Raw genomic sequence first — 11492 nt, 5'->3', positions numbered from 1 at the left:
CCGGTGTCTATATGATATGATTAGCCACACAATACCTCACTATGTGTGATGAAAAGTTTGACAATAGCCACACTTTAAATTACGAATAGCATTATGTGTGACAAACAGTAAGACAATAGCCACACTATAATCTACAAAGGAGTGTTTGAGTGGCAAGTGAACATTGTTAGCCACTTTTAATGTAATATCCAGTGTCTATATGATATAATTAGCCACACTATTATTAAATTTAAGTGGCCATTGCTTTGCTATATCCACACTGTATATGTCACAATGCACACTTAACACAACCCTATTGGCCACATTATTATAAAATTCATGTGATTGGAACATGAATTCATGTGGCTCTATACGTGCAATGGTCACTCATAGTAAATAGTCATGTGGCCATTTTCTACCGTTTAGCCACACATATTGGAGAGGCTTCTTGATGGCCAGCAACTAATGCATGTACCATTTAGCCACACTTATAACCATATAAGGCCACTAAAAACTGTGTGTGGCCATATCATACCCACGGTGTCGCGACCTTTCGTCACATATGCCTGAACCAAATGTGTGTGGCTAAAGGCCTACGGCCACACTTTTTTCGTGTGACCAAAGGTCAATTTTCACGTAGTGTGCCTCAAGTGTGGCTTATAGTAGGATAACATAGACTATTGATTTAAAATTGGGAATAATTTTAGAATTTACCGAATAGAGTAAAAGTCCAGTTTTACTATATTAATCGAGACAACTTGACGAACCCTTTCATCTCTCAGGGCACTTAGTTTTAAATAACCTATTAAAACTAAGTTTGTCGCGATATGTCTAACCAGTTTTAAGTTAATATAAAATCTATTAAGTTATAAGTCTTTGGAAATTAAATAACATTTAATTTGCAGAAACATAACTGGTTAATTAAAATTTATTTTAATATATTTGGTATTAGGTTGGTAGTATTATAACATATTATAATAAAGCAAGCAACCACAGTAGCAAACAAGAATATGTAAATATTGAATGGCCAAGATAGGTGATTGATCTTGCTAGAGCCTATTAGCAAGATCAATCGGGTCAGGGGTCACAACACAAAACAACCACAAGGATGGACTCTTGGTGTATCCCGTCATCTTTAGTAACTCCCATTGACTTCAAGAAATCCTTGAGCTCGTCCTTGGTGTTCCTTCGGGTCTTCTTCATTACAATATTATAAAATACATATAATGAAAAACCAAACCCTATCTATTACAATTTTGAACCATCAAAGTGGCCAAAAACCATAAAATAAAACCAAATATCAAATACTTTGAACCATCCATATGGCTAAAATCAAAAACCAAACAACCAAACATACAATGGTCGGGCCAGATTTACATATTCAACAAAATAAAATTGGGCAATGTTTTGATCAAATAAAATAAACAAAAACTTTGAGCAAACTAAAATTGCCCTAGAAAATTATCTAGATCAAAAACTTCAACTATCTTGAATTGTATGATATAGATCCGGTGAAAAGACCGGATTCGACTCGTATGTTGTAACCAAAGATCTGATACTACTGTTGGGTTCCAGTTGTGATCAGACAACGGTTTAACATTTAAACCCAGTTTATTGAAAATCTTTTCATAGTTATTAATCAATTAATAATAAGAATACGCAGCGGAATTCAAAATGAGTAATCATCACATTTAGGAACCGTAAAGGATCCGACTACAAACAATATGAGTATGATACGAAACAACCAAAGTATATAAATAATATTCACGACATTATTTAAGTTTACCTCGTTTAATAAATTAACCAGTTGAGACATCGATTGCCAACGGACGACACTAAGTGACCGAACGAGATTAACGACCAAGGATGGCGTTGAAAAATGGACCGAAAACGATGATGGCACATGCAGAGGCAGCTGGGCTGTGGCTAGCTTCGGCTTGACGGCGGATGGCTGCGGTGGTTGCGGCTGGCTGTGGTGGCTGGGCGGCGGCATCGGCAGGAGCTGAGAGGGAGAGAGAGAATAAAGGTGGCTAGGGTTTCTTGTTTCTTGCTTGCATAATCCCTAATGACATATTAACTGGTTAATATAACTAGTTAATCATGTCGGGCCACCAAGACCATCTCAAGCCCAATCATTTTAAATGTCCATATCTCGCTCGTAACTCAATACCGGTTAACTAGCGCAAGCGGCTTATGTTCATTACCCACGGTGCGGTGGCCAGAAGTGGCTGGGCGGCAGCATCAGGGAGGAGCAGAGAGGGATAGAGAGAAAAAAGGTGGCTAGGGTTTCTTGATTCTTGCTTGCGTAATCCCTTATGACATATTAACTGGTTAATATTAATAGTAATCATGCCGGGCCACCAAGCCCATCTCAAGCCCAACCCTTTTAAATGTCCATATCTCGTTTGTAAGTCAATACCGGTTAACTAGCGTAAGCGGCTTATGTTCGTTATCCATGATGTAACTCTCACGGGTCACAACCTGATCGATCACGTTGACTTAAGCGAATCAATCTATATTTCCAACATTCAATTTATATAAGTTTAGGTAAAAAAACAAACAAGCTTATTTAAACCATTTTAATTGAATCCAAGAGTATACAAATTAAAATATTGAAACATAGTTTGAAGTGGAATATTTACCACCTTTTTTAGTTCATTATTTTTTGGCAAGGGAATTTGCTTGTTGTATAGTGGCTGGGTTCAATATTCTTACCAAAAAACCTTAAATCGTTATCCTATCATGTAATTAAACAACTAACTGCAACCAGCTCACAATGCTATTAAATTAATCATCATGTTCTTTTAATTGTTGATCAATATTGTTTCACTTCTATCAGTAGTCTTTTGTTGGCCTTTAATTCATTTAAGGGATTATCGTGGTTAATGTGTCGCTGTTTCCTCATTTCTAGTGCCAAAATAAACGATTACAGTTTGGATTAATACGTTAAATTTTGATCGATATGTGTTATCGCCATCCTTGTGGTCAAGTACTATGTTGTTTACGGATCTGACATGAATGTTCCTTAACCTTGAGATATTCCTTGTAATAAATATGATTATGAGAATTTAGAAGAGCTTGTAGCTCTGAAAACGCGATAACTAGTGAAATTTTAGATTTCCGAATCTCTAGAATTAATTCAACCTTTTGTTCGTATTATTTATATTGCTAGTAGAGCTTTGAATGAACCAAAGGTTGAATTAATTTAAACCTGTATGAATGTTTGTTAGATGACGATATGCCAGTTACTATACAGGTGACTAGTGAGAGCTTTTTAGTCAAACAAAATATAATATGACTTTATCATATATATTTAGTTTTTTTCCTTGATAATATGTTGATATTTCTTAATATCTTATTAACTACCATCCAACATAGAAATGGTATATTAACATCATAATACTAAGTTATTCCCTTGATAACATGCTGATATTGCTTTTAGTACAATCAAATATCTTATTATCTACCATCCAACATAGAAATGGTTAGTTCATTATTAGAACTTTTCCCATAGGAGAGTGAAGTATCTTGCAAACCTTCTCCAACATAAAAACCGGGTTCTTTGTGTGAAGGCAATTTACCCTCACTCCCCAACATTAGGATCACGGAAGTCATATTCGGTCTGTCTTCTGGGCGGCGTTGGACACACAACAAACCAACATGGATCGTCCGTAGAACCTGAGACACAATGCTTGATTCACCTAGACACTTAGCAACCAACTCCAATGATCTGCCTTTATTATGGAGTCCCCAAGCCTGTCAGCATCAAAAGAACACAAGTTGTGTTATGGTATTTCACAAGGGAAAGTTGCAATAAATGATTTAAACAACGTACCCTGTTCTCGTTTCTATTCGGATAACTAGCTTTATTTCAGCTTAAGCGAATGAAAATTACTACATATTAATATTTACATATTTTTGGAATATTATATATTTTTATAGAATAGTTATATACTTTTATCTTAAAATGAAATTTGTTAAAATAGTTGGGGTGTTGGGAAACCGGGGCTATAAATACCGAATACAATAATTAAAACTTTTTTCATTACTTTTAAAACTCTTGCTCAAATTCATTATACTTTTCGAATAGAAAAAAAGAATTCACATTTTATCACAAACTAGCACATCATTATTTTTACAGCAATTTAGGTGAATTATTTATATGATTTGCATTTTGTAAATTGTACGCCTAAACTTACATGTCCCATAAGGTCATTGTAGTGTTCTTTGTGAGCGAATCCTCTGTTTTTCTCCCCAGAAATGATTTCCAGTATCATTACACCAAAGCTAAATACGTCTGATTTGATCGAAAATACATCGTCTCTTGCGTACTCTGGCGCCATGTAGCCACTGCCATGAACCAAGGTAAATGTAAACAATTATTCACTAGATAATTTGGAATGAGTTGAGTGTACGTGAATCTCACTATGTTCCAACCACTCTGTTTGTGTTCGCTTCTATCTGATTTCCCCCAAAACTTCTAGCCGTGCCAAAATCTGATATCTTTGGGTTCATATTCTTGTCAAGCAAAATGTTGCTAGCTTTTAGATCCCTGTGTATGATTCTGAGTCGAGAATCCTGGTGAATATAAATAAGTCCGCGAGCAATTCCATTTATAATGTGGTAACGTGTAGGCCAATTAATGAGTTCGCTTTGTGTCTTATCAAATATGAAGAAATCAAGGCTTTTGTTTGGCATGTATTCATAAATCAACATCTTTTCGGTTGCCTCTGCACAATACCCCAAGAGCTTGACAAGATTGCGATGTTGGAGTTTAGATATCGAGATAACTTCATTCTTGAACTCGAGAAGTCCTTGATTGGATGTTTTTGCTAACCCTTTCATTGCTATTTCCTTTCCGTCTTCAAGTACACCCTAAAACATAACAAAATATGTGTTTCGTTTGATTGAACATTAAAAGGAATTAGTAAGCAGACCTCTTTATAACTAGAGATTCACAAAGATATGCTGTTCACCAAAATATTGTCACAGAGGACCATCACAAATTTATAATTATATATATATATATATATATATCATAATTCCAGGAGTCTTAAGGCATTTATTTCTTTAATTTATACATGAAGTCATGAAGACCATATGTACAAGATAGAAGTACCTTGTAAACAGGGCCATAACCACCCTCACCAAGTTTGTTATTCGTTGAAAAATTGTTTGTAGCTTTAAGTAATGTAGACAAGCCAAATAGTGGTAGCTCTAGATCTTCGTGATCACTTATACTTTCAGGATCAGGTTCAATCACGTTTTTTGGTGTCCCTGTGAAGTAGATAATAATTCTTATAAAAGAACTAGCATATGTGTCACAAAAGGGTTGAGTACATTTGGGTGTGAATGTAAATATGATAGTAGTGTTCACATAAAAATAGATGACAAAGGGTTTTTTAATTCTATAATAATAAAACACAACGTGAGCCGACCAGTAAAGAGTATTCAAACTTGATACCTTGTTGATGCTGATTCTTCCTATTGAAACGATAGAACAAACATACTGAAATAAGGATGACCAAAACCACAAATGCTACAGGGACCATAACTCGTACTCTTATCCCTATACTTGAGCTTTCCTTGTTTCCTATTGCGCTTGACCTATTCCTGTTTTCCACTGGATCTGTGACAAAAGCATAATGTTCACGTGACATGAAGATAGTAATTAATAATAACAAAATACTGTTTTGATTTACCTAACTCTGAAGCTGCCACTCGTATATAAAGAGTGTCACCATCTTTCCCAAACGTTCTGATATCAGCTAGGTCACCGAACCATAGCAAGCAACCACTACCGGCGCCCGAGACATTTGAATTTGTGTAAGCACTACACGAACAATTGCTTTTGCACATCGTCTCACATTCCACAAGGGTCATGGTATAACCAGACCATGACCACCGAGTGTCTGGTAATTTCAACTTAGAATATTTGTTGAACCCTTCCCCCGGTCCACAATCCAAAGGGATGGTACGTCGACACCCTTGTGACGAATCTGCCGATCTGGGTTCAAATCTCTTCAAACATTCACACACCGGGGAGTTGTCAATGTTGCACATCCCATTCTTCCCGCACGAGTTGTACTCATCACATTGATCGACTTCTGGAGCCAAAAAAACGTTCCATTCTTGTTTGTTATCGTCCCATAACAAGCGCTCTACACGACCATTTAGTTGTAACACCACCCGCATTAACGCCGAAGTATTTATAAGATTAAACTGGGAGTAAATTTCTTTTTGATTAATAACAAAGGTGAAGTTGTACATCTGGCTCTGTCTATTATTAGGGTTTCCGGTATACCCGAGTCCATTCCATGAACCTCCCCGGAACCATATTTTCGGGCCATTCCATATGATCACTTGAGGATAACCTCTGATGTCAATCCCATAAGAAAAATTACCGGAGCAGGATCATCGTAGGATTTCCATGACGTGAAGTGCCTGTCAATCTCGGTAATGAAATTTCTGCCGTAATTCATTCCGGGAAGTAAAGTGTCTGTCGGAAAGTCAAAACTTTGCCATATGGGATTTTCTTGATTTATATAATTACCGCCTTCTTTATATATTATGAAGTTGCCTGTATCTAGAAGCTGACCACTCGGGTCCCTCACCGATGCCTTGCTAGTTGAGTTCCACACGACTTTGCCCTTGGGGGCGTCGCGGAGAACTAAAACTCCCTGAATAGTGAGAGTTAGCTCACCCGAGGTATGCACAAGTGGTGCATCCCGGTTGGCTACCCATACAACAGTTCGGTACGCTCTTTTCTTGTACCAAATCCCGACATAATGGTTCATGGAGTTGCCGGGGCTAAAGAAACCAAGTTCGAAGATTTCTTGTGGCGAAACGATGGTATCATTATATCTAATGATTTGGTTTGCAGATATGGTGTCTGAACCAAAGGTAAAAGATATTGATACATAAAGCACAACAAAGAAGCCAAATATTAACTTGGTGTTAGTCACTCTTGTTTCCGCCATTAAGTAAACACACATTTACAATTTTGTTTTTTGAAATAAGAACAGTACGTTTGATTCAGTTTCGAAAACTAAATACAATAGTCTATTTTAGATGGGCCCGTGGAGTATCAGTTACGCATATACTTTCTTCTTTCTTTGAATGAGAACAGTGTTAACAAGTCTTTGAAAATCATATAATAAGCCGTGACCAAAAAGTCGTATGAAAGTTGAAGTTCAATTTATATTTTTCAAATATAAACAAATCTTTACCAGATATGTAACTGACTTGCAATTGTTTTACAACCGCTAGCCATTTTACAACATGGGACCACTTTGCGAAAATATCAAATACCCACTTAAAATATTATATAAAACATTCCACTTAAAATTACATTTGAAAATGTCAAATACGGAAATACCCAATTAATCCTAACAAAAAAATTCCAATCATTCAAAACTAAACATCCAAAAATTAAAAATGTCAAATACCCGAGTTGTCCTAGTCACTTTCTATACGTCTTCCCTTGTTTGTTGGAATCTAATGCCACAAGTCAGTTAAGGAATTAAAGACGCTCTCCCTTACCTAGCTACAATTTGTACATGAAGTCTCTAGTTCATCTTTTTCACTGAAATAATATATTCATAAATCGCATGGAATAGTTTGTTTACCTTGGTTGATTTCATTAGTTCATTGACCATTTCAGAGAGTGTTGGATGCGCATGAACCACATGCTTGATGTCCTACATGGTTTAAATGCTACCAATCAGAGTACTACTGAACTTTGGACCATTTTGACCCATATACACCCAACACGTTTTACATTTCATACAGTAGATGCATAGCGAGTAATGCTACCTTAGCAATTTCATCTCCTTCAAACCTTTCTTTTGCTGCCTTTTCTCTTGCTTGTGGCTACAAGTTTAAAACTAAAAACTTTATAATTACAAAAGAAGTGTATTTGGAAAGTGTAAAAGAACTAATAACATACCTTGATTAACTATTTTAGCCAATTGCCAACTTAGAAAGGCAATACCAAAGTGTTACTGTGTTGTCTCAATTGTTGTTCGTGAATTTGGTGACCAGGATCGATAAACACAAAAACGAATTTAAATCATAAGCTCGATCTTTGTAATTCTCATTAGCTCGAAAATTAAAATACTAAAACACATATGGATATAACCCATAAGCTCGTGTATATATACTAGTTTAAACATGAAAACCTAATTAGATTAGAATACAAACTCCTTATCATACTCAAATACTAATTAGTAAAAACATATTTAAATAATAATTAATAAATAAATTCTTTGTTCTCCAAGTCATTGACTCGACTTGTGCGCCAAGTAATTTATTCAATGTAAACCAAGTCACGTGTCCAATTTGATAAACAAGACACAAACTCATCATAGGCTCGATGAGTCGGCCAAACCCGCCTCATTGACTCGAGGACAGAAATTAAGTCTAACAATCACCCCTTAATTTCGGACTCGAAAATTGGTGGATCTTTAACTCCAAGCATATCTCTTTTGTCTCGATTCTCCCATTCTTTTACTCCTTATGTGTCGACATAACTCGTCGGTTCACCAACTTGAGTTAAAAGTAATTTCGGGTCATCAATATCGTTGTCTCTTCCTCGCTCGAAACAAACCTTTCTTTCCAACAAAAAATCATTAATATTCTTTGGAAAAATGGTGGTTCGAGTCAATCGTCTCATGGTAGATGGACTTAGTTCAACTCGTGAAACATTCCGTGGACCAAAGAAACTAGTTCCGGGCCAATAGGATGGGTCGTACCATGCTTAGGACTTGAACAATCCTGCTTATTAGTTTTTGATGGGCCATCCTTTCGGTCAACATTCTGGTGAACTGGGGAGGAACCAAAATTATTAACATGGTTACGATGGGCATTTTGGTCACACACCTTTATTACTTCATCAACTTTCTCCATGTTTACTATCAAATTTTGAGTTGGTATTTCACCATATTTAGACCAACTCCAACCATGTTTCCCATTAAAAATTTGGAAACTTGAATTTGGAGTCGAACCGGATTGTTCATCTGGTACGCCTTCGTCCCGGATTCGGTACCGAGATAAAACATATAGGTGCTTCGGTCATCAATCTTTTTAACCGAAGTAGTTGATAACAAACACATCGGTGTGTCAACCCGAAGCCTAACCTTGTACAAACGATTTCTTGATCTAACCGACTTCATAATCACCTTTCTCGATTTGTCAATAAGTAAAAGCTGATCATCCTCCATAATCACTTTGCACCCATGTTCAGTTGTTTGTCCCAAACTTAAAAATTGCTCGTTAAGTTCGGGATAAAGCAAACATTTGAGATCATTCTCTCAACATCATCATCACATATAATTGTAATGGCACCTTTTCCTTTGATATCGACACACGAACTATCACCAAAATGAACTTTCCCAACAACATTTTCATCTAATTCAGAAAAATAAGATTTCATACCCGTCATATGATTGCTCGCCCCGTTATCGAGGTACCAAAAACCATCCTTCATTGGGTCCGACTCGTACCACTTAGGATGCATGTTTTCTTCATTCAACATGACTTGATCATTAATACTTATCTTCATCAAAACTTCCTTCTTTGTTGTTAGTTCGTTTGCTTCGCTTATATTTGCTTCGACTCGCTTTCCTCTTCTTTTCGGGCATGCTGAAGCGTAGTCACCCATCTCGTCACAACGAAAACACTAAACCCCAAAATAGTCCATTTTCTTACCCGAATCACCTTCTTTGTCTCGATCGTTGACCTTTCCTTTTCCGTAAAACTTTCTTGCCTTATTGACAATAGCTTCCCATGACTCTCGGGTTTGTCATCAACACTATTCACACGATCTTCAAAAGCTTTAAGACACCCGACTATTTCTTCAAACTTGAGTGTCTTGAGATCTTCCATCTGCTCGATAGAAGCTACAATATTTACGAATCTTTTAGGCATGCCAGTTAAAAGCTTTCTCACCAATCTTGTTTCATCTATGGCGGAACCAAGTGCTGCGAATTTAGTTGCTAAACCGGATAATCTCCCGGAATAATCGTATATAGACTCGGAATCCTTCATCTTCGTTCCTTCGAATTCAGTTATAAGGGTATGTAGACGTGCTTCTATAACCCTCTCCACTCTAACATACCGGGCTTTTATGGCATTCCAAATCTCTTTAGCCAACTAGTATTGGGCTACTTGCATGATTTGATATTCCTGTATGGATTGAAAGAAAAGAGCGATTGCGGCACCATTCTTCTCCTCGTCCGTACTTCCTGACTCAATAATATCCCATATTCCGTGGTACCGGAACAACACTTTAATCCGGATAGCCACATGGTGTAATTCATTTTGGTTAGCATCGGACATTGCAAAGAAATAGTTGTCTGAGTACTAGGTTAGTTATTCGCCTGCCATTGCTTCTCTTCTTCTTTGTCGACGGTAGGTTTGGAAAAATATGCGATCGATCTTGAAACAGAACTTGTGAAAAAAATAAAATCTAGCGCCGATAGAATTAATTGTTGCTTTACGTGGTGGAAAATTCAATACAGCCAATTAATACTATCGGCGCTAGATTTAATATTTTTTCACAAGTTCTGTTTCAAGATCGATCGCAGATTTTTCCAAACCTACCGTCGACAAAGAAGAAGAGAAGCAATGGGTGATCAGGCAAATAACCAACCTGGTACTCAGACAACTATTTCTTTGCAATGTCCGATGCTAACCAAAACGAATTACACCATGTGGGCTGTCCGGATCAAAGCTGTGTTCCGGTACCACGGAATATGGGATGTTATTGAGCCAGGAAGTACGGACGAGAAGAATAATGCTGCCGCCATCGCTCTTTTCTTTCAATCCATACCGGAAGATCAAATCATGCAAGTAGCCTAATGCGAGTTACGTGGTGGAAAATTCAATACAACCAATTAATTCCAAACTCAATTAATTGTTGCTTTACTATTTTGTCGTTTACCAATTGAACCATGTAAACAACAACTTTAGTAGATGAAAACCTTCACTTTGTCTTCGAACGACCAAAGAAATCAAAAACCTCACGATCACTTCTCTAAACTGAACAAAAGAACTCGTTTGTAAACCGAACTCTTATACCAATTGAAGTTTGGTGACCAGGATCGATAAACACAAAAACGAATTTAGATCATAAGCTCGATCTTTTTGATTCCCATTAGCTCGAAAATTACAATACTAAAACTTATATTGATATAACCCACGAGCTCGGGTATATATACTAGTTTAAACATGAAAACCTAATTAGACTAGAATACAAAATCCTTATCATAATCAATTACTAATTAGTAAAAACATATTTAAATAATAATTAATAAATAAATTCCTTGTTGTCCAAGTCATTGGCTCGACTTGTTCGCCAAGTAATTTATTCCACGTAAACTAAGTCATGTGCTCAACTTGATAAACAAGACACGAACTCATCATAGGCTCGATGAGTCGGCCAAACCCGCCTCATTGACTTGAGGATGGAAATTAAGTCCAACAGTCTGACCCAAGTGTAAGGCCCAACCCAA

General features: G+C 36.7%; 1 protein-coding gene and 1 pseudogene across 2 annotated transcripts; both read right to left on the bottom strand.

Moving 5' to 3' along the window:
- Nucleotides 1-3377: 3377 nt before the first annotated feature.
- Nucleotides 3378-6974, bottom strand: LOC143607037 (G-type lectin S-receptor-like serine/threonine-protein kinase At4g27290; annotated as a pseudogene). The gene is made up of 6 exons (XR_013148863.1): nucleotides 5682-6974; nucleotides 5442-5608; nucleotides 5099-5299; nucleotides 4406-4854; nucleotides 4179-4329; nucleotides 3378-3735 (listed from the first exon to the last, which is right to left on the bottom strand). The product of XR_013148863.1 is annotated as a G-type lectin S-receptor-like serine/threonine-protein kinase At4g27290 (transcript).
- A 2264-nt stretch (nucleotides 6975-9238) lies between these two features.
- On the bottom strand, nucleotides 9239-10026 carry LOC143607038 (uncharacterized). The gene is made up of 2 exons (XM_077082623.1): nucleotides 9688-10026; nucleotides 9239-9640 (listed from the first exon to the last, which is right to left on the bottom strand). The coding sequence occupies exons 1-2, from the start codon at nucleotides 10024-10026 to the stop codon at nucleotides 9239-9241; spliced, it is 741 nt and encodes a 246-aa protein (XP_076938738.1).
- Between the last annotated feature and the right edge of the window lie 1466 nt (nucleotides 10027-11492).

This window comes from Bidens hawaiensis, unplaced genomic scaffold, assembly GCF_021521415.1.
Source record: "Bidens hawaiensis isolate Kalapana, Puna unplaced genomic scaffold, B.hawaiensis_p1.1 tig00079093_1, whole genome shotgun sequence".
NCBI lineage: Eukaryota > Viridiplantae > Streptophyta > Magnoliopsida > Asterales > Asteraceae > Bidens > Bidens hawaiensis.
Note: the sequence above shows the minus strand (reverse complement) of the source record. Positions and strands in the feature narration are given on the sequence as shown.

Bases quoted from the DNA above. Each gene is read 5' to 3' on its own strand.
- LOC143607038 (XM_077082623.1), bottom strand. From the start codon at position 10,026: ATGAAGGATTCCGAGTCTATATACGATTATTCCGGGAGATTATCCGGT. The intron at 9,641-9,687 runs GTAAGAAAATGG...CGTTGTGACGAG, and splicing joins AGACAAAGAAGGTGATTCGG to ATGGGTGACTACGCTTCAGC.